The following is a 23,007-nucleotide window of genomic DNA, read 5'->3' as shown; positions in this document are numbered from 1 at the left end:
TGTCCCAGCCGGGTCCCCTCTTATAGATAGATTCGGCTTGTTTTTAGTGTGAACACGTCCTATATGGTCTTATTATTGAGGGGGGGGGGAAGGAATATCCCAAAGGGTCCCCTCTTTATTCGTTTAGGTACGTGCGTATCAGTTAGAGCACTATATCACTAGTATTGTCCCCTTTATTTGTTCAAAGTACTCCTTTATACACACTGAGATTTAGATACATAGTTTATACAATTTATCCACTTGTTTGCTGCTGTTTATTTTTTTGTTTTTTGTGACAGTTAATGCACATATTATTTTTCACATACACACTATACAATAAATTGGTGCTGTTTTATTAGTATATTGGTCAGTACTGGGCTGCTCAGATCGGCAGTCAGGTAGTATGATATTTAGCAGTAGGCTTCAAAATAGCGCTCAGGTTATTAAGAGTATAGGCTTCCACCCAGTTTTAATTTATGACCGTGTGCAGGTACACACTGTGCAATTAATTGGTGCTTGTACAGTCGATTATCCAAGCGTTTCTGGACTAAACAGATCGCTGGTTAATTAGTGTAATACTCGGTAATCAGCTCCAGAGTGACGCAGGAGATAATGAATGTATACACTGTCACTCAGTTTAGGTCGCTGAATACAGATTGTTCCTACTGTCATAAGTATAGTGGCGCAGCAGATCCGATAATTACTGTGGGTACTACACGGAGTCCCACGGAGGATTTAAATCACTAATAAATTGAGGATGTACTCTGGCACCACATACAGTAAAATAACAACATTAGAGTCCTGATAAGGACTGATATTAACGGACACGGAATTTTGTAAGTAAGAGTCCTGAGAAGGACTATAATCAGGCACAGAAGGAGGTAAGCGTGTGAAGCGACCGCACGGCTGTGTGGCCGGCGTACGCTTCGCAGATCTTCCTCCTGTGCTCTGTGGCTGGTCTAGGTTACTGCTTAACCCCATCGCTGCCAGTCCTGTCCGCAGTCTGGTCTCTGCCTGTATCCCTAAGCTTCCTGGCCTAGCTCTTCAAGTCTCCTGTTTCCAAGCAATTCTTCATTATTCAGTCATCATTCATCTTCTTTCAGTCTTCAAGGATCCTTCATTTACCATCAAGTACATTCTCTTTCCGGATCCTCTCATTCTTCAAGACCCCAGCCTGTCGTCCTCAGTGCTTTTGAACTGTCACTATTTAAATGAACTTTCTTCTTCCAAAGTGCCGTGCTGGCTCAAGTATGCTTGGTTGCATAGGGAGAGGTATCAGCAGTAGAAAGAAAGAAGTAATAATGCCACTGTATAGGTCATTGGTACGACCTCACCTAGAGTATTGTGTTCAGTTCTGGAGGCCATATCTCCAGAAGGATATAAATACATTAGAGACTGTACAAAGAAGAGCAACTAAAATGGTGCATGGCCTACATCACCACCAGCTGAACCCATGCAGATCAACCGCTCTCGGCTCTCCTTGGAAGAAAAATCCCGTAGACGACGAGAGAATCTTTGCATGTACTGCGGTTCTTCTGCCCATTTGCTGTCTTCCTGTCCATTGCGTCTGGGAAACGACCGCTCCTAACCTCCCCGAGGGAGGTCCGGTTAGGAGTCCTGCTTTCATCTCCCTCCTCAACTGTTTCCACCATTCCAGTTACCCTTGTCTATACCCACACCATATCATTCTTTTTCTGACGTCTTCAGCAAGGGAGGTGCCGATACCCTGCCGCCTCATTGACCTTGGGACTGTCCGATAGAGTTGATGCCTGGGAAGTTTCCACCTCGGGGTCGCATCTACCCCTTGTCTCTACCTGAGACCAAGGCTATGTCTGACTATATTCGTGAGAACTTGAATAAAGGGTTCATTCGCCCATCTACTTCGCCAGCCGGAGCGGGGTTTTTCTTCGTAAAAAAAAAAAAGATGGAACTCTCCGGCCATGTATTGACTATAGGGGCCTGAACGATATCACGATCAAGAACCGCTATCCATTACCCCTCATCACCTAACTATTTGATAAGATCAGAGGGGACAAACAGAAGTTTTTACTAAACTGGATCTGAGAGGGGCGTACAACTTGATCCGAATCCGTTCCGGAGACGAGTGGAAGACGGCTTTCAACACCCGAGACGGCCACTTTGAATACCTGGTGATGCCATTTGGCCTTTGCAATGCCAACAATTTGTAAACGACATATTTCGGGATTTACTGTATCATTCCATCGTGGTGTATCTCGATGATATCCTCATTTTCTCTCCTAACCTCCAACAGTATCTGAAGTCCTGTGGCGCCTTCGCCAAAATCAATTGTTCTGCAAGCTAGACAAGTGCGTCTTCGAGGCCACTTCCATTCCATTCCTTGGCCACATCCTCTCCAGCACTGGGATAGAGATGGACCCAGAAAAAGTAAGAGCCATTCTAGACTGGACAGCGCCCACCACGCTCAAAGGCATCCAGAGGTTCCTGGGCTTCTCAAATTATTATCGTTGCTTCATCCGGAACTTCTCTACCCTTGCTGCACCCCTTGCTGCTCTAACCCGTAAGGGAGCAGACCCAAGTCAGTGGTCACCCGAGGCCTCTCTAGCCTTCCAAACAACTAAAGAATGCTTTTGTTTCCGCCCCAATCCTTCTTCAGCCAAACCTCGACAAACCCTTCATTCTCTTGTCGCAGAGAAGGGAGGACCAGGAACTTCACCCATGTGCCTTCTTCTCCAAGAAGTTTCTTCCAGCGGAGAAGAATTACCCCATTGGGGAGCAGGAGTTACTGGCGGTCAAGTCAGCGTTGGAGGAGTGGCGGTACCTCCTGGAGGGGGCACGACATAAGATCACTGTGTACTCTGACCATAAGAATCTCTCATTCCTCTAGCACGTCCAATGTCTTACTGCTCGTCAAGCCCGCTGGGCCATGTTCTTCGAACATTTTGATTTTCAAATCAGATTCAGACCCGGGACGATGAATGCCAAGGCCAATGCTCTTTCACGCTCTATGAATTCTATTATTAAACCATCACGATTTAATCCTTCCTCCTCTGTTCCGCCTCCGGTTGCTACACACCACACGACTTCATACAGCCCTTCAGTTGTGACAGTGAGTTTAGGGGGAACTCTGGGGAATGTGGCGGAGTCGCCTTTTGAATCTGCGCTTTTCTGGCTGGCATTCTCCTTGACTTTCTTCGGTGTGTTTCATGTGTGAGTTGGTGGCTGGCAGCAAGGCCTCATTGGACTCTGGGATTTTATTTAGCAACATTCTCTTGTGGGACAAAGTGTTGCTCTGTAAACTGACGCGCTCTAAGACAGATCATGCGAGGCGCGGACATTGGGTGTCCATGGCGACAGAGCGAAGTGGAGATTTGCCCATTAGGGTTGGCACAGACATATTTACAGCTCCTTCCTCCAAGTGGAGGCGGTCAGCTGCTGGTGCATGCTGACGGTGGGCCCCTCACTAAGTTTCAATTTGCTGCTGTGTTGCGTAGTTGCTTAGAGGCTTTAGGCCTGTGGCCCGAGGAATACTGGACCCATTCCTTTCGGATTGAATCAGCTACACAGGCAGCAGCAACTGGGTCTGCTGTGGTCATCCAGGTGCTGGGGCGGTGGAAGTCTACCGCTTAGAAGTCATATGTATGGTTGGATAAGTTGTAGTTGCACCTGTTGTGCCAACCCTTAAACTATGTTTACCTTCGGTTCTTGAATGGCTAGCGTTCAGGAATCGAGGGAGTGAAGGTTGCTTTTACTTTTTCCTCAGAGGGGGCCCTAATTCAATTGGCAAACACATGGTCCACACAACGTTTTATGAGTTTTCTCCTTCACATGGTGTAGCAGGACTGATGAAAATATAAAATATATTTCATTTGTCTGATTTGAGTGAGCTTAGGTTGTTTTGTTTTTGCACTAGCTTCATTTAAACAAGCTTCATTCAGAACACATACCTATGCTGACACAGTAGTTAATCATTCTACGTCAGGTAGTATACTGACAATTCAATTCTATGTCAGAAAGGGTTGTAATCTAACTTGGTAGGAATATACTATAAATGTATATCATACTTGGCGACTTCTTCAAACTCCTCTCCGGGAGAAGCCCGGAGAGGAGTGAGAAGGGGGCGGGAAGAGGCTACATTTTGGGGGCAGGATGAGGCTGACGTCACTAAGCCCTGCCCCCATGACTGGCTGATGCAACAATTTGCGAGTCCGTGGATGGTGGGAGGGGCTAAAATGATGCGAAATGATGTAAATCTTGTAATTTTAGCCCCGCCCCCTCCCGCGGACCCGCAGAATTCGGGGGTTTATACCGTGGGGAAGGGGGGAACTGGGGCTGTGGGAATAATGCAACGCCAGGTACCTCAGCTAGTATCTACTATTCCTGGTGCACCTGTCAATAATGATGTGCCTGTGCCTGCTGATGCCCATAGTAATGCTGACATCTCAGGCAGCCACACTAACCCTCATGGCATAGGTCCAGTTAAGTAGTATTAATGACAAATATTAAAGCTTTGCCTTTCTCCTAAGTATTTGTAGAGGGGTTGTAAGTGCGCACTGAATCTCAGGGCTAGCTGCCGCACTTACGGATGACTGGTCCGGAGGTTTAGATAATAGATACGTTTTTGTTTAGTGCTGCGCTCTGCCCTTTTTATGGTTATAGATGGTTTTAAAATAGAAATGAAATGATAAGCAGATTTTGGGTATTTTTTTTTTTAAATGATGCTGTATTTAGAAACTTTACTGTTTACATGTATTTCAAATGACTAATAAATGTCAACAATCAATGAAATAAAGATAATTGAAATGAGGAAAATAAAGAAAATCGTACTAATTCCACTCTCCGTGGTATGAAAATACAAGATAACGCTGTGTGCTCTCAGCACAAACAAAAACCAAAACCAAAATGAAAAATTGCAAAGGAAGTGTTAAACACTTATTTGGAGCATGCTTGCATGTACATGATGATGTAAAAGGTGAGCTCAGCCAATCCTGGCTTGGCTCTATGTCCATACAGTAGTGTCAATGTATTTTTGTCACGGAACGGCGTCCCGTTAGGTGACAGATGGGTTTCAAGTCCTGCAACAGAAATGATCTTCAGGTACCTCTTTGCATTGGTGGCCAGTGGCGGGTTGTTTTTGGGGGAAAGTACTTGTCTGCTGGTGTGGGTCGCCCAGACTCTGGAGACTCGCAGTCGGTCCACTCGCACTCGGGGCTGTGTGGTACACACCGCTCCCTGTGCTGCGGTGTGCCGTCTGCTGCTGTCTCCCTGTCTATGGAGGTTTGCAGCGCACCTCTGCGGATACCGGGTCGGTCCGCAGCTGTGCCTGCTTCACCTCTCTACGGGCTTCCCGCACTGATGGGCTTTCCTCTCCCCGTACTCACCTCAGATGATGGCGGCCTCGGTCCCACGATGGAAATGACACGATCAGTCTGGCGCGTGCACACACCGGCTGTCAGCGTCTCTGTTTGAAGCTTCCTGTGATCTTTCTGTTTGCGGTGTCGGCTTGAGGGTTTAAGTCAATTGTTTCCTCCAATGCGTTTCAGCTACCATGTAGCCTTCTTCTAGGGAGAGGTGTGCCTTTCTCCTAAGCCTGAATTTAAAGAAGGCTTAATGGGAAGATTCTGCTTTGGGAATGTCCTATCAGTGGTTGGTGTCATGTGATCACATGTGTTGCTCACAGAGGTTTTATATCATCTGGACAAGCACAAACAAACGGGGGAGATGATGCGACAGTTCCTTGTCCTGGTCCTTTGGGATGGGATATGTTGGTGGAGAGAATACTGAATGCTCTCAGTTTTGAGCTACTTGCTCAGAGGGTCAAAAGACAACAGTATAATAACCTTCTCCACTAATCCCTCCTCCGATTGTAGGGGTTCCATGAAAAAAATTGGGGTTGATTTAGTGGGACAGATTACATAATTATGTAAAGTTATAAATGTATTGTGGTTGACTAGGCCACCTGTTATCTTGTGGCTTTTACTTTGAGGGTCACTATAGCCAGATAGTGACTATGGGGGTTATTCTAGTTCACTCTTTCTGACAAAATCCTTCTTAGATAGACAAAACCATGTGCACTGCAGGTGGGGCAGATGTTACTTGTGCAGAGAGAATTAGATTTGGGTGGGGTTTTACTTCAAAGTGTGATCTATATTGCAGTGTAAAATCATGCAGTCAGTATTTTCCCTGCACAGAAACAAAATAACTCACCCAAATCTAATTCTCTCTGCACATTTTACATCTGTCCGCCTGCAGTGCACACGGTTTTGTCCATCTAAGAAGGATTTTGTCAGAAAGAGTGAACTAGAATAAGGCCCTAAGTTATTGGAGTTCTTTTCCTTTGTTGGCTTAGCTATAGATATTTTTACTGGTCAAGGGACCAACTTTATGTCCAATTTAATTGTAGGGGTTTAAGTAGCTAAAAATGAAGTCTGTCAGAACTTAAGTATATCATACTCAAATTGATGATTACATATATACATTCGTACTGTACATTAAAGGGATGAGATTGCTGACCAAAGCTTCATCTGAGCATCTTTATGGGAGGAATGAATGGAGTGTTCTTGACTTGAAAGCATTAGAAGTACTGCCAATTGAGGGGAAAACATTGTGTTCTAGATGTGTAATCACATGGATCAAATTACATTTTACACCATTGGCTGGTTAATGGCAGCATAAACAGCAGTATCACAAACAAATGGCAAATGCCCAGGAGGCTCAGAAACTTCTCAATAACCGCAATGCCCGAACTAGAGTCTTCTAATTGAGGGATCATTTTCCAATGTTGCTGCCTACTCAGCAAAGCCACTTACTGGCAAACTGGCAACAGCCATTTCAAATAAGTAGAAAGTTACTCAAGTAAATTATGAAGTCCCCCAACCTGACAGTCTGGAAGCAACAACAGAATTTTTTTGTAGACCCTGGTTATGGACAGAATGACCTTGGTCCACAGATTCACCAGTTGGAAGGGGTCTCACCCCCCACCCTTTGAACCTTTGGATTAAAACAAATTAAAGCCTCCTTGGGGAAAATAGTTAAAGAATTAAATGGTTTAGTCTTTTTTTTTTATTCAGTGATTTTTATTTATTGAGTTTTTGACAATAAAAGAAAGTAGACAAATATATAGTAGACATAGTAAGCAAAAACAACATACAATAATGATGTTTCTTAGGGAGGTGTACACAATGTAAGGCTACACAACACAGAAAAACATAGTAATCTTTAACAGGGATATAATAGCACAATTACCGGAAGGTGCCATTCGGGTCATCCAAGTAAAAAATGAAGAAGGATTATATTTTCAAAGTGATATGTGCTGTTTTAGGTATACTAAACTCACCAAAAATATAAAAAAATAAAACATCAGCCCAAATATTTAATTATCCAAAAATAAACCTTCCCAAAAGCCCCCACCCTGTATAACCTAACCACAACCTAGGCATACTTGAATCCCTAACCCCCCTACAAAAAAAGAAGTAAATTAATTTCTCCATTACCCCCCAACCCTGTATCAGCTGACGGCATCCTTGGTATACTAGGATCTCCATACTACCTCACTAAACAAACCTAATTAACCCCCCCCCCCCCTTCCCCAACTACCCAAATGGAGGATAATAACTACATGAACTGACTCGGACAATAAACAAATGACCTTAGCTGGGCCAAGTCTGGCTCTCGCACAAAAATTAGTATAAAGTGTGCAAAAAAGTATTTGGACAGCCACTGTTTGTGCAATTTTAGCCACTTAAAAAGATGAGAGGTCTGTAATTTCCATCATAGGAACACTATGATGAGAGACAGAATGTGACACCCCCCCCCCCCCTCCCCCAGGAAATCACATTGTATGATTTTTAAACAATCTATTTGTATATTCTTGCGGAAAATAAATATTTGGACAATCAAAAAGTTAAACTTAATACTTTGTATTATAACCTCGGTTGGCAATTAATGAGGTCAAACATTTCCTGTAGTTCTTGATCAAGTTTACACACTAACAGGTATTTTGTCCCACTCTTCTATGAAGATCTTCTCTAGATCTGCCATGTTTTGGGGCTGTCACCAGGCAACACAGACTTTCAACTCCCTCCACAGATTCTCGATTGGGTTGAGGTCAGAAGACTGGCTAGGCCAGTCCAGGACCTTGAAATGCTTCTTACAGAGCAATTCCTTTGTTGCCCAAGCGGTGTGTTTGGAGTTATTGTCATGCTTGAAGACCCAGCCATGTTCCATCTTCAATGCTTTTACTGAGGGAAGGAGTTTTTTGGCCAAAATCTCATGATGCATGGCCCCATTCATCTTCTCCTTAATACGGAGCAGTCCCAAATCATGAGGTTTCCACCCCAATGCTTCACAGTGGGTACAGTGTTATTGGGATGCCACTCATCATTCTTCTTCCTCCAGTGGAGTTTATACCAAAAAGTTCTATTTTGCTCTCATCTGACCACATGCCATTCTCCCAACCCTCCTCTGGATCATCCAGATGGTCACTGGCAAACTTTAGATGGGCCTGGACATGTGCTGGCCTAAGCAAGGGAAATCTGATGCAATTTGAAGCCTCAGATAAATTCCCTTAGTGTATGGCTACTTTAATGCAGAGGGAGGCACAGTGGTAACAGGGAGAAAGGTAGGTGACAGGGAGAGGAAGAGGTGGACAGTGTAAGGCAGGGGAAGCACAGTGTGACAGGGAGAAAGGTAGGTGACAGTGAGAGGAAGACGGGGACAGTGTAAGGCAGGGGAAGCACAGTGTGGCAGGGAGAGGAAGAGGGTGACAGTGTAAGGTGGAAGAATGCACAGTGTGACAGGGAGAAAAATAGGTGACAGGAAGAGGGTGACAGTGTAAGTGTTCCTCTCCCTGCCACCTACCATTCTCCCTGTCACACTCTGCCTCCCCCTACCTACACTGTCTCCCTCTTCCTCTCCCTGTCCCCCACTGCATGTTATATCTTGTAAAGTTGAGTTTGACTCACCAGACTTTTGGTCACATGCTCATCCTTCATCCAAGAACTCAGGCTGTTTATTGCCAGGTTAATTTCGCTTTTCACCAAGCTCAACTCCGATAATTCCACTTCAAAGGGTGGCTATAAAAAAGATAAATCTAGTGAGTTAATAACACTGATTCCTATGTGCTGAAGGCCAAACATTAACTGTAATAATAGTCAATTTTACTCTGCTGCTCTCCCCACTTAGCACTGAATTCTCTAGCTGGAATCTGAAACAACTATCTTGGCTTTGTAGGATAAACACAGTCAAAACTAACACTCTGCCCAAACTCCTAGATTTATTTCAGATCCCTTCCAATATAGATCATGGAGTCTTGGTTTAAATCACTTAATTCATGTGGAGAACTCCTTTGTACCTATCCCGATAGAGATTCTACCGTGACTCCCCAAACTACATAAACACACTCCGATCCATCCAACTTTTAATGCCACCCTAGCCATCTGGAACATCACCAGAAACTCTATGAACATTTCCTCCAAATTTAGCCCCTTAATGCTTAAGTCCATCATATTTTTGGAAGGAGGTCTGGTTCAATGAGCCAAGGGATGGTTATGCTTAGGAGGGGGACCCACACCATTTTTTTACTAAATAGCACACACTTTCATGTCTAAATAAACATTATCATTACTAAAAATTGCACATGTCTAAAAGTCGCACGAGATGCAGAGGGGAGGTATGGGAGAGACAAAGAGGATTAGCAGTGGTGAGATGCAGAGGGGAGGCACTGGATAGACACAGAGAAAAAAGCAGTAGGAGATGCAGAGATGAGGCACTGGAGAGACACAGAGAAATAGCAGTGGTGCGATGCAGAGGGGTGGCACTGCAGAGACACAGATTAATATCAGTGGTGTGATGCAGAGGGGAGGCACTGGAGAGACACAGAGAAATAGCAGTGGTGCGATGCAGAGGGATGGCACTGCAGAGACACAGATTAATATCAGTGGTGAGATGCAGAGGGGAGGCACTGGATAGACACAGAGGAAAAATCAGTAGGAGATGCAGAGATGAGGCACTGGAGAGACACAGATTAATATCAGTGGTGCGATGCAGAGGGGTGGCACTGGAGAGACACAGAGGAATAGCAATGGTGAGATGCAGAGGTGAGGCACTAGCGGGACACAGAGCAGTGGTGAGATGCAGAGGGGAGGCAATAGTAAGACACAGAGGAATAGCATTGGTGAGATGCAGAGGGGAGGCACTGGAGAGACACAGATAAATAGCAGTGGTGAGATGCAGAGGGGGGGGGGCACTGGAGAGACAGAGGAATAGCAGTGGTGCGATGCAGACGTGAGGCACTGTAGAGATACAGAGGAATATCAATGGTGAGATGTAGAGGTGAGGCACTAGCGGGACACAGAGAAATAGCAATGGTGAGATGCAGAGGGGAGGCAATAGTGAGACACAGAGGAATAGCAGTGGTGAGATGCAGAGGGGAGGAACTGGAGAGACACAGAGGAATAGCAATGGTGAGATGCAGAGGGGAGGAACTGGAGAGACACAGAGGAATAGCAATGGTGAGATGCAGAGGTGAGGCAATAGTGAGACACAGAGGAATAGCAGTGGTGAGATGCAGAGGGGAGGCACTGGAGAGACACAGATAAATAGCAGTGGTGAGATGCAAAGGGGGGGGGGCACTGGAGAGACACAGAGGAATAGCAATGGTGAGATGCAGAGGTGAGGCACTAGCGGGACACAGAGCAGTGGTGAGATGCAGAGGGGAGGCAATAGTAAGACACAGAGGAATAGCATTGGTGAGATGCAGAGGGGAGGCACTGAAGAGACACAGATAAATAGCAGTGGTGAGATGCAGAGGGGGGGGGCACTGGAGAGACAGAGGAATAGCAGTGGTGCGATGCAGACGTGAGGCACTGTAGAGATACAGAGGAATATCAATGGTGAGATGCAGAGGTGAGGCACTAGCGGGACACAGAGAAATAGCAATGGTGAGATGCAGAGGGGAGGCAATAGTGAGACACAGAGGAATAGCAGTGGTGAGATGCAGAGGGGAGGAACTGGAGAGACACAGAGGAATAGCAATGGTGAGATGCAGAGGGGAGGAACTGGAGAGACACAGAGGAATAGCAATGGTGAGATGCAGAGGTGAGGCAATAGTGAGACACAGAGGAATAGCAGTGGTGAGATGCAGAGGGGAGGCACTGGAGAGACACAGATAAATAGCAGTGGTGAGATGCAAAGGGGGGGGGGGGCACTGGAGAGACACAGAGGAATAGCAATGGTGAGATGCAGAGGTGAGGCACTAGCGGGACACAGAGCAGTGGTGAGATGCAGAGGGGAGGCAATAGTAAGACACAGAGGAATAGCATTGGTGAGATGCAGAGGGGAGGCACTGGAGAGACACAGATAAATAGCAGTGGTGAGATGCAGAGGGGGGGGGGCACTGGAGAGACAGAGGAATAGCAGTGGTGCGATGCAGACGTGAGGCACTGTAGAGATACAGAGGAATATCAATGGTGAGATGCAGAGGTGAGGCACTAGCGGGACACAGAGAAATAGCAATGGTGAGATGCAGAGGGGAGGCAATAGTGAGACACAGAGGAATAGCAATGGTGAGATGCAGAGGTGAGGCAATAGTGAGACACAGAGGAATAGCAGTGGTGAGATGCAGAGGGGAGGCACTGGAGAGACACAGATAAATAGCAGTGGTGAGATGCAAAGGGGGGGGGGCACTGGAGAGACACAGAGGAATAGCAGTGGTGCGATGCAGAAGGGAGGCACTGGAGATAAAGAGGAATAGCAGTGGTGCGATGCAGAGGGGGAGGCACTGGAGAGACACAGAGGAATAGCAATGGTGAGATGCAGAGGGAAGGCACTGGAGAGAGACAGAGAAATACCAGTGGTGTGATGCAGAGGGGGAGGCACTGGAGAGACACAGAGAAATACCAGTGGTGTGATGCAGAGGGGGAGGCACTGGAGAAACACAGAGGAATAGCAGTGGTGCGATGCAGAGGGGGAGGCACTGGAGAAACACAGAGGAATGGCAATGGTGAGATGCAGAGGGGAGGCACTGGTGAGACACAGAGGAATAGCAGTGGTGCGATGCAGAGGTGAGGCACTAGCGGGACACAGAGAAATAGCAGTGGTGAGATGCAGAGGGGAGGCACTGGAGAGACACAGAGGAAAATCAGTGGTGAGATGCAGAGGGGAGGCACTGGAGATAAAGAGGAATAGCAGTGGTGCAATGCAGAGGGGAGGCACTGGAGATAAAGAGGACTAGCAGTGGTGCGATGCAGAGGGGGAGGCACTGGAGAGACACAGAGGAATAGCAATGGTGAGATGCAGAGGGAGGCACTGGAGAGAGACAGAGAAATACCAGTGGTGTGATGCAGAGGGGGAGGCACTGGAGAGACACAGAGAAATACCAGTGGTGTGATGCAGAGGGGGAGGCACTGGAGAAACACAGAGGGATGGCAATGGTGAGACGCAGAGGAATAGCAGTGGTGCGATGCAGAGGTGAGGCACTAGCGGGACACAGAGAAATAGCAGTGGTGAGATGCAGAGGGGAGGCACTGGAGAGACACAGAGGAAAATCAGTGGTGAGATGCAGAGGGGAGGCACTGGAGATAAAGAGGAATAGCAGTGGTGCAATGCAGAGGGGAGGCACTGGAGATAAAGAGGACTAGCAGTGGTGCGATGCAGAGGGGGAGGCACTGGAGAAACACAGAGGAATAGCAATGGTGAGGTGCAGAGGGGAGGCACTGGAGAGAGACAGAGAAATACCAGTGGTGTGATGCAGAGGGGGAGGCACTGGAGAAACACAGAGGAATAGCAGTGGTGCGATGCAGAGGGGAGGCACTGGAGATAAAGAGGACTAGCAGTGGTGCGATGCAGAGGGGGAGGCACTGGAGAAACACAGAGGGATGGTAATGGTGAGATGCAGAGGAATAGCAGTGGTGCGATGCAGAGGTGAGGCACTAGCGGGACACAGAGAAATAGCAGTGGTGAGATGCAGAGGGGAGGAACTGGAGAGACACAGAGGAATAGCAGTGGTGAGATGCAGAGGGGAGGCACTGGAGAGACACAGATAAATAGCAGTGGTGAGATGCAAAGGGGGGGGGCACTGGAGAGACACAGATTAATATCAGTGGTGCGATGCAGAGGGGTGGCACTGGAGAGACACAGAGGAATAGCAATGGTGAGATGCAGAGGTGAGGCACTAGCGGGACACAGAGCAGTGGTGAGATGCAGAGGGGAGGCACTGGAGAGACACAGATAAATAGCAGTGGTGAGATGCAGAGGGGGGGGGGGGCACTGGAGAGACAGAGGAATAGCAGTGGTGCGATGCAGACGTGAGGCACTGTAGAGATACAGAGGAATATCAATGGTGAGATGCAGAGGTGAGGCACTAGCGGGACACAGAGAAATAGCAATGGTGAGATGCAGAGGGGAGGCAATAGTGAGACACAGAGGAATAGCAATGGTGAGATGCAGAGGTGAGGCAATAGTGAGACACAGAGGAATAGCAGTGGTGAGATGCAGAGGGGAGGCACTGGAGAGACACAGATAAATAGCAGTGGTGAGATGCAAAGGGGGGGGGGGCACTGGAGAGACACAGAGGAATAGCAGTGGTGCGATGCAGAGGGGAGGCACTGGAAATAAAGAGGAATAGCAGTGGTGCGATGCAGAGGGGGAGGCACTGGAGAGACACAGAGGAATAGCAATGGTGAGATGCAGAGGGGAGGCACTGGAGAGAGACAGAGAAATACCAGTGGTGTGATGCAGAGGGGGAGGCACTGGAGAGACACAGAGAAATACCAGTGGTGTGATGCAGAGGGGGAGGCACTGGAGAAACACAGAGGAATAGCAGTGGTGCGATGCAGAGGGGGAGGCACTGGAGAAACACAGAGGAATGGCAATGGTGAGATGCAGAGGGGAGGCACTGGTGAGACACAGAGGAATAGCAGTGGTGCGATGCAGAGGTGAGGCACTAGCGGGACACAGAGAAATAGCAGTGGTGAGATGCAGAGGGGAGGCACTGGAGAGACACAGAGGAAAATCAGTGGTGAGATGCAGAGGGGAGGCACTGGAGATAAAGAGGAATAGCAGTGGTGCAATGCAGAGGGGAGGCACTGGAGATAAAGAGGACTACAGTGGTGCGATGCAGAGGGGGAGGCACTGGAGAGACACAGAGGAATAGCAATGGTGAGATGCAGAGGGAGGCACTGGAGAGAGACAGAGAAATACCAGTGGTGTGATGCAGAGGGGGAGGCACTGGAGAGACACAGAGGAATAGCAATGGTGAGATGCAGAGGGAGGCACTGGAGAGAGACAGAGAAATACCAGTGGTGTGATGCAGAGGGGAGGCACTGGAGAAACACAGAGGAATAGCAATGGTGAGGTGCAGAGGGAGGCACTGGAGAGAGACAGAGAAATACCAGTGGTGTGATGCAGAGGGGGAGGCACTGGAGAAACACAGAGGAATAGCAGTGGTGCGATGCAGAGGGGAGGCACTGGAGAAACACAGAGGGATGGCAATGGTGAGATGCAGAGGAATAGCAGTGGTGCGATGCAGAGGTGAGGCACTAGCGGGACACAGAGAAATAGCAGTGGTGAGATGCAGAGGGGAGGCACTGGAGAGACACAGAGGAAAATCAGTGGTGAGATGAAGAGGGGAGGCACTGGAGATAAAGAGGAATAGCAGTGGTGCAATGCAGAGGGGAGGCACTGGAGATAAAGAGGACTAGCAGTGGTGCGATGCAGAGGGAGGCACTGGAGAGAGACAGAGAAATACCAGTGGTGTGATGCAGAGGGGGGGGGGCACTGGAGAAACACAGAGGAATAGCAGTGGTGCGATGCAGAGGGGAGGCACTGGAGAAACACAGAGGGATGGCAATGGTGAGATGCAGAGGAATAGCAGTGGTGCGATGCAGAGGTGAGGCACTAGCGGGACACAGAGAAATAGCAGTGGTGAGATGCAGAGGTGAGGCACTAGCGGGACACAGAGGAAAATCAGTGGTGAGATGCAGAGGTGAGGCACTGGAGATAAAGAGGAATAGCAGTGGTGCAATGCAGAGGGGAGGCACTGGAGATAAAGAGGAATAGCAGTGGTGCAATGCAGAGGGGAGGCACTGGAGATAAAGAGGACTAGCAGTGGTGCGATGCAGAGGGGGAGGCACTGGAGAGACACAGAGGAATAGCAATGGTGAGATGCAGAGGGGAGGCACTGGAGAGAGACAGAGAAATACCAGTGGTGCGATGCAGAGGGGGAGGCACTGTAGAGACACAGAGGAATAGCAATGGTGAGATGCAGAAAGGAGGCACTGGAGTGACACAGAGGAATTGCATTGGTGAGGTGCAGAGGGGAGGCACTGGAGATAAAGAGGAATAGCAGTGGTGCAATGCAGAGGGGAGGCACTGGAGATAAAGAGGACTAGCAGTGGTGCGATGCAGAGGGGGAGGCACTGGAGAGACACAGAGGAATAGCAATGGTGAGATGCAGAGGGGAGGCACTGGAGAGAGACAGAGAAATACCAGTGGTGCGATGCAGAGGGGGAGGCACTGTAGAGACACAGAGGAATAGCAATGGTGAGATGCAGAAAGGAGGCACTGGAGTGACACAGAGGAATTGCATTGGTGAGGTGCAGAGGGGAGGCACTGGAGATAAAGAGGAATAGCAGTGGTGCAATGCAGAGGGGAGGCACTGGAGATAAAGAGGACTAGCAGTGGTGCGATGCAGAGGGGGAGGCACTGGAGAGACACAGAGGAATAGCAATGGTGAGATGCAGAGGGGAGGCACTGGAGAGAGACAGAGAAATACCAGTGGTGCGATGCAGAGGGGGAGGCACTGTAGAGACACAGAGGAATAGCAATGGTGAGATGCAGAGGAATAGCAGTGGTGCGATGCAGAGGTGAGGCACTAGCGGGACACAGAGAAATAGCAGTGGTGAGATGCAGAGGGGAGGCACTGGAGAGACACAGAGGAAAATCAGTGGTGAGATGCAGAGGGGAGGCACTGGAGATAAAGAGGAATAGCAGTGGTGCAATGCAGAGGGGAGGCACTGGAGATAAAGAGGACTAGCAGTGGTGCGATGCAGAGGGAGGCACTGGAGAGAGACAGAGAAATACCAGTGGTGTGATGCAGAGGGGGGGGGCACTGGAGAAACACAGAGGAATAGCAGTGGTGCGATGCAGAGGGGAGGCACTGGAGAAACACAGAGGGATGGCAATGGTGAGATGCAGAGGAATAGCAGTGGTGCGATGCAGAGGTGAGGCACTAGCGGGACACAGAGAAATAGCAGTGGTGAGATGCAGAGGTGAGGCACTAGCGGGACACAGAGGAAAATCAGTGGTGAGATGCAGAGGTGAGGCACTGGAGATAAAGAGGAATAGCAGTGGTGCAATGCAGAGGGGAGGCACTGGAGATAAAGAGGAATAGCAGTGGTGCAATGCAGAGGGGAGGCACTGGAGATAAAGAGGACTAGCAGTGGTGCGATGCAGAGGGGGAGGCACTGGAGAGACACAGAGGAATAGCAATGGTGAGATGCAGAGGGGAGGCACTGGAGAGAGACAGAGAAATACCAGTGGTGCGATGCAGAGGGGGAGGCACTGTAGAGACACAGAGGAATAGCAATGGTGAGATGCAGAAAGGAGGCACTGGAGTGACACAGAGGAATTGCATTGGTGAGGTGCAGAGGGGAGGCACTGGAGATAAAGAGGAATAGCAGTGGTGCAATGCAGAGGGGAGGCACTGGAGATAAAGAGGACTAGCAGTGGTGCGATGCAGAGGGGGAGGCACTGGAGAGACACAGAGGAATAGCAATGGTGAGATGCAGAGGGGAGGCACTGGAGAGAGACAGAGAAATACCAGTGGTGCGATGCAGAGGGGGAGGCACTGTAGAGACACAGAGGAATAGCAATGGTGAGATGCAGAAAGGAGGCACTGGAGTGACACAGAGGAATTGCATTGGTGAGGTGCAGAGGGGAGGCACTGGAGATAAAGAGGAATAGCAGTGGTGCAATGCAGAGGGGAGGCACTGGAGATAAAGAGGACTAGCAGTGGTGCGATGCAGAGGGGGAGGCACTGGAGAGACACAGAGGAATAGCAATGGTGAGATGCAGAGGGGAGGCACTGGAGAGAGACAGAGAAATACCAGTGGTGCGATGCAGAGGGGGAGGCACTGTAGAGACACAGAGGAATAGCAATGGTGAGATGCAGAAAGGAGGCACTGGAGTGACACAGAGGAATTGCATTGGTGAGGTGCAGAGGGGAGGCACTGGAGAGATACAGAGAAATAGCAATGGTGAGGTGCAGAGGGGAGGCAATAGTGAGACACAGAGGAATATCAGTGGTGCGATGCAGAGGGGGAGGCACTGGAGAAACACAGAGGAATAGCAGTGGTGCGATGCAGAGGGGAGGCACTGGAGATAAAGAGGAATAGCAGTGGTGCAATGCAGAGGGGAGGCACTGGAGATAAAGAGGACTAGCAGTGGTGCGATGCAGAGGGGGAGGCACTGGAGAGACACAGAGGAATAGCAATGGTGAGATGCAAAGGGGGGGGGGCACTGGAGAGACACAGAGGAATAGCAGTGGTGCGATGCAGAGGGGAGGCACTGGAGATAAAGAGGAATAGCAGTGGTGCAATGCAGAGGGGAGGCACTGGAGATAAAGAGGACTAGCAGTGGTGCGATGCAGAGGGGGAGGCACTGTAGAGACACAGAGGAATAGCAATGGTGAGATGCAGAAAGGAGGCACTGGAGTGACACAGAGGAATTGCATTGGTGAGGTGCAGAGGGGAGGCACTGGAGAGATACAGAGAAATAGCAATGGTGAGGTGCAGAGGGGAGGCAATAGTGAGACACAGAGGAATATCAGTGGTGCGATGCAGAGGGGGAGGCACTGGAGAAACACAGAGGAATAGCAGTGGTGCGATGCAGAGGGGAGGCACTGGAGATAAAGAGGAATAGCAGTGGTGCAATGCAGAGGGGAGGCACTGGAGATAAAGAGGACTAGCAGTGGTGCGATGCAGAGGGGGAGGCACTGGAGAGACACAGAGGAATAGCAATGGTGAGATGCAAAGGGGGGGGCACTGGAGAGACACAGAGGAATAGCAGTGGTGCGATGCAGAGGGGAGGCACTGGAGATAAAGAGGAATAGCAGTGGTGCAATGCAGAGGGGAGGCACTGGAGATAAAGAGGACTAGCAGTGGTGCGATGCAGAGGGGGAGGCACTGGAGAGACAAAGAGGAATAGCAATGGTGAGATGCAGAGGGGAGGCACTGGAGAGACACAGAGGAATAGCAATGGTGAGATGTAGAAAGGAGTCACTGTAGAGACACAGAGGAATAGCAATGGTGAGATGCAGAAAGGAGGCACTGGAGTGACACAGAGGAATTGCATTGGTGAGGTGCAGAGGGGAGGCACTGGAGAGATACAGAGAAATAGCAATGGTGAGATGCAGAGGGGAGGCACTGGAGAGACACAGAGAAATAGCAATGGTGAGATGCAGAGGGGAGGCAATAGTGAGACACAGAGGAATAGCAGTGGTGCGATGCAGAGGGGGAGGCACTGTAGAGACACAGAGGAATAGCAATGGTGAGATGCAGAAAGGAGGCACTGTAGAGACACAGAGAAATAGCAATGGTAAAATGCAGAAAGGAGGCACTGGAGTGACACAGAGGAATAGCATTGGTGAGGTGCAGAGGGGAGGCACTGGAGAGACACAGAGAAATAGCAATGGTGAGGTGCAGAGGGGAGGCACTGGAGAGACACAGAGAAATAGCACTGGTGCAATGCAGAGGGGAGACACTGGAGAGAGAAAAGAATAGCAGTGGTAAGATGCAGAGGGGAGGCACTGGAGAGACACAGAGGAATAGCAGTGGTGCGATGCAGTGGGGGAGGCACTGGAGAGACACAGAGGAATAGCAATGGTGAGATGCAGAGGGAGGCACTGGAGAGAGACAGAGAAATACCAGTGGTGTGATGCAGAGGGGAGGCACTGGAGAGATACTGAGAAATACCAGTGGTGTGATGCAGAGGGGGAGGCACTGGAGAAACACAGAGGGATGGCAATGGTGAGATGCAGAGGAATAGCAGTGGTGCGATGCAGAGGTGAGGCACTAGCGGGACACAGAGAAATAGCAGTGGTGAGATGCAGAGGGGAGGCACTGGAGAGACACAGAGGAATAGCAGTGGTGAGATGCAGAGGGGAGGCACTGGAGATAAAGAGGAATAGCAGTGGTGCAATGCAGAGGGGAGGCACTGGAGATAAAGAGGACTAGCAGTGGTGCGATGCAGAGGGGGAGGCACTGGAGAGACACAGAGGAATAGCAATGGTGAGATGCAGAGGGGAGGCACTGGAGAGAGACAGAGAAATACCAGTGGTGCGATGCAGAGGGGAGGCACTGGAGATAAAGAGGAATAGCAGTGGTGCAATGCAGAGGGGAGGCACTGGAGATAAAGAGGACTAGCAGTGGTGCGATGCAGAGGGGGAGGCACTGTAGAGACACAGAGGAATAGCAATGCTGAGATGCAGAAAGGAGGCACTGGAGTGACACAGAGGAATTGCATTGGTGAGGTGCAGAGGGGAGGCACTGGAGAGATACAGAGAAATAGCAATGGTGAGGTGCAGAGGGGAGGCAATAGTGAGACACAGAGGAATATCAGTGGTGCGATGCAGAGGGGGAGGCACTGGAGAAACACAGAGGAATAGCAGTGGTGCGATGCAGAGGGGAGGCACTGGAGATAAAGAGGAATAGCAGTGGTGCAATGCAGAGGGGAGGCACTGGAGATAAAGAGGACTAGCAGTGGTGCGATGCAGAGGGGGAGGCACTGGAGAGACACAGAGGAATAGCAATGGTGAGATGCAAAGGGGGGGGGGGGGCACTGGAGAGACACAGAGGAATAGCAGTGGTGCGATGCAGAGGGGAGGCACTGGAGATAAAGAGGAATAGCAGTGGTGCAATGCAGAGGGGAGGCACTGGAGATAAAGAGGACTAGCAGTGGTGCGATGCAGAGGGGGAGGCACTGTAGAGACACAGAGGAATAGCAATGCTGAGATGCAGAAAGGAGGCACTGGAGTGACACAGAGGAATTGCATTGGTGAGGTGCAGAGGGGAGGCACTGGAGAGACACAGAGGAATAGCAGTGGTGCGATGCAGAGGGGGAGGCACTGGAGAGACACAGAGGAATAGCAATGGTGAGATGCAGAGGGGAGGCACTGGAGATAAAGAGGACTAGCAGTGGTGCGATGCAGAGGGGGAGGCACTGTAGAGACACAGAGGAATAGCAATGCTGAGATGCAGAAAGGAGGCACTGGAGTGACACAGAGGAATTGCATTGGTGAGGTGCAGAGGGGAGGCACTGGAGAGATACAGAGAAATAGCAATGGTGAGGTGCAGAGGGGAGGCAATAGTGAGACACAGAGGAATATCAGTGGTGCGATGCAGAGGGAGAGGCACTGGAGAAACACAGAGGAATAGCAGTGGTGCGATGCAGAGGGGAGGCACTGGAGATAAAGAGGAATAGCAGTGGTGCAATGCAGAGGGGAGGCACTGGAGATAAAGAGGACTAGCAGTGGTGCGATGCAGAGGGGGAGGCACTGGAGAGACACAGAGGAATAGCAATGGTGAGATGCAAAGGGGGGGGGGCACTGGAGAGACACAGAGGAATAGCAGTGGTGCGATGCAGAGGGGAGGCACTGGAGATAAAGAGGAATAGCAGTGGTGCAATGCAGAGGGGAGGCACTGGAGATAAAGAGGACTAGCAGTGGTGCGATGCAGAGGGGGAGGCACTGTAGAGACACAGAGGAATAGCAATGGTGAGATGCAGAAAGGAGGCACTGGAGTGACACAGAGGAATTGCATTGGTGAGGTGCAGAGGGGAGGCACTGGAGAGATACAGAGAAATAGCAATGGTGAGGTGCAGAGGGGAGGCAATAGTGAGACACAGAGGAATATCAGTGGTGCGATGCAGAGGGGGAGGCACTGGAGAAACACAGAGGAATAGCAGTGGTGCGATGCAGAGGGGAGGCACTGGAGATAAAGAGGAATAGCAGTGGTGCAATGCAGAGGGGAGGCACTGGAGATAAAGAGGACTAGCAGTGGTGCGATGCAGAGGGGGAGGCACTGGAGAGACACAGAGGAATAGCAATGGTGAGATGCAAAGGGGGGGGCACTGGAGAGACACAGAGGAATAGCAGTGGTGCGATGCAGAGGGGAGGCACTGGAGATAAAGAGGAATAGCAGTGGTGCAATGCAGAGGGGAGGCACTGGAGATAAAGAGGACTAGCAGTGGTGCGATGCAGAGGGGGAGGCACTGGAGAGACAAAGAGGAATAGCAATGGTGAGATGCAGAGGGGAGGCACTGGAGAGACACAGAGGAATAGCAATGGTGAGATGTAGAAAGGAGGCACTGTAGAGACACAGAGGAATAGCAATGGTGAGATGCAGAAAGGAGGCACTGGAGTGACACAGAGGAATTGCATTGGTGAGGTGCAGAGGGGAGGCACTGGAGAGACACAGAGAAATAGCAATGGTGAGATGCAGAGGGGAGGCAATAGTGAGACACAGAGGAATAGCAGTGGTGCGATGCAGAGGGGGAGGCACTGTAGAGACACAGAGGAATAGCAATGGTGAGATGCAGAAAGGAGGCACTGTAGAGACACAGAGAAATAGCAATGGTAAAATGCAGAAAGGAGGCACTGGAGTGACACAGAGGAATAGCATTGGTGAGGTGCAGAGGGGAGGCACTGGAGAGACACAGAGAAATAGCAATGGTGAGGTGCAGAGGGGAGGCACTGGAGAGACACAGAGAAATAGCAATGGTGAGGTGCAGAGGGGAGGCACTGGAGAGATACAGAGAAATAGCAATGGTGCAATGCAGAGGGGAGACACTGGAGAGAGAAAAGAATAGCAGTGGTAAGATGCAGAGGGGAGGCACTGGAGAGACACAGAGGAATAGCAGTGGTGCGATGCAGTGGGGGAGGCACTGGAGAGACACAGAGGAATAGCAATGGTGAGATGCAGAGGGGAGGCACTGGAGAGAGACAGAGAAATACCAGTGGTGTGATGCAGAGGGGGAGGCACTGGAGAGACACAGAGAAATACCAGTGGTGTGATGCAGAGGGGGAGGCACTGTAGAGACACAGAGGAATAGCAATGGTGAGATGCAGAAAGGAGGCACTGGAGTGACACAGAGGAATAGCAATGGTGAGATGTAGAAAGGAGGCACTGGAGTGACACAGAGGAATTGCATTGGTGAGGTGCAGAGGGGAGGCACTGGAGAGATACAGAGAAATAGCAATGGTGAGATGCAGAGGTGAGGCATTAGCGGGACACAGAGAAATAGCAGTGGTGAGATGCAGAGGGGGAGGCACTGGAGAGACACAGAGGAATAGCAGTGGTGAGATGCAGAGGGGAGGCACTGGAGATAAAGAGGAATAGCAGTGGTGCAATGCAGAGGGGAGGCACTGGAGATAAAGAGGACTAGCAGTGGTGCGATGCAGAGGGGGAGGCACTGGAGAGACAAAGAGGAATAGCAATGGTGAGATGCAGAGGGGAGGCACTGGAGAGAGACAGAGAAATACCAGTGGTGTGATGCAGAGGGGGAGGAACTGTAGAGACACAGAGGAATAGCAATGGTGAGATGCAGAAAGGAGGCACTGGAGAGACACAGAGAAATAGCAATGGTGAGGTGCAGAGGGGAGGCACTGGAGAGATACAGAGAAATAGCAATGGTGCAATGCAGAGGGGAGACACTGGAGAGAGAAAAGAATAGCAGTGGTAAGATGCAGAGGGGAGGCACTGGAGAGACACAGAGGAATAGCAGTGGTGCGATGCAGAGGGGGAGGCACTGGAGAGACACAGAGGAATAGCAATGGTGCGATGCAGAGGGGGGGGGGCACTGGAGAGACACAGAGGAATAGCAGTGGTGCGATGCAGAGGGGAGGCACTGGAGAGAGACAGAGAAATACCAGTGGTGTGATGCAGAGGGGGAGGCACTGTAGAGACACAGAGGAATAGCAATGGTGAGGTGCAGAGGGAGGCACTGGAGAGACACAGAGGAATTGCATTGGTGAGGTGCAGAGGGGAGGCACTG

General features: G+C 49.9%; 1 protein-coding gene across 1 annotated transcript in view; it reads right to left on the bottom strand.

The window, feature by feature from the left end:
* Nucleotides 1-23,007, bottom strand: part of LOC146058355 (aldehyde dehydrogenase family 3 member B1-like) — a 216,865-nt gene that overhangs the window by 155,127 nt on the left and 38,731 nt on the right. The window contains exon 3 of the mRNA XM_083170638.1: nt 8,922-9,032. Within this exon, the coding sequence (XP_083026764.1) occupies nt 8,922-9,032 (111 nt within the window). The remainder of the gene's footprint in view (nt 1-8,921; nt 9,033-23,007) is intronic.

The sequence above is a fragment of the Crinia signifera genome, chromosome 2 (assembly GCF_055691185.1).
Source record: "Crinia signifera chromosome 2, ASM5569118v1, whole genome shotgun sequence".
Lineage (NCBI taxonomy): Eukaryota > Metazoa > Chordata > Amphibia > Anura > Myobatrachidae > Crinia > Crinia signifera.
Note: the sequence above shows the minus strand (reverse complement) of the source record. Positions and strands in the feature narration are given on the sequence as shown.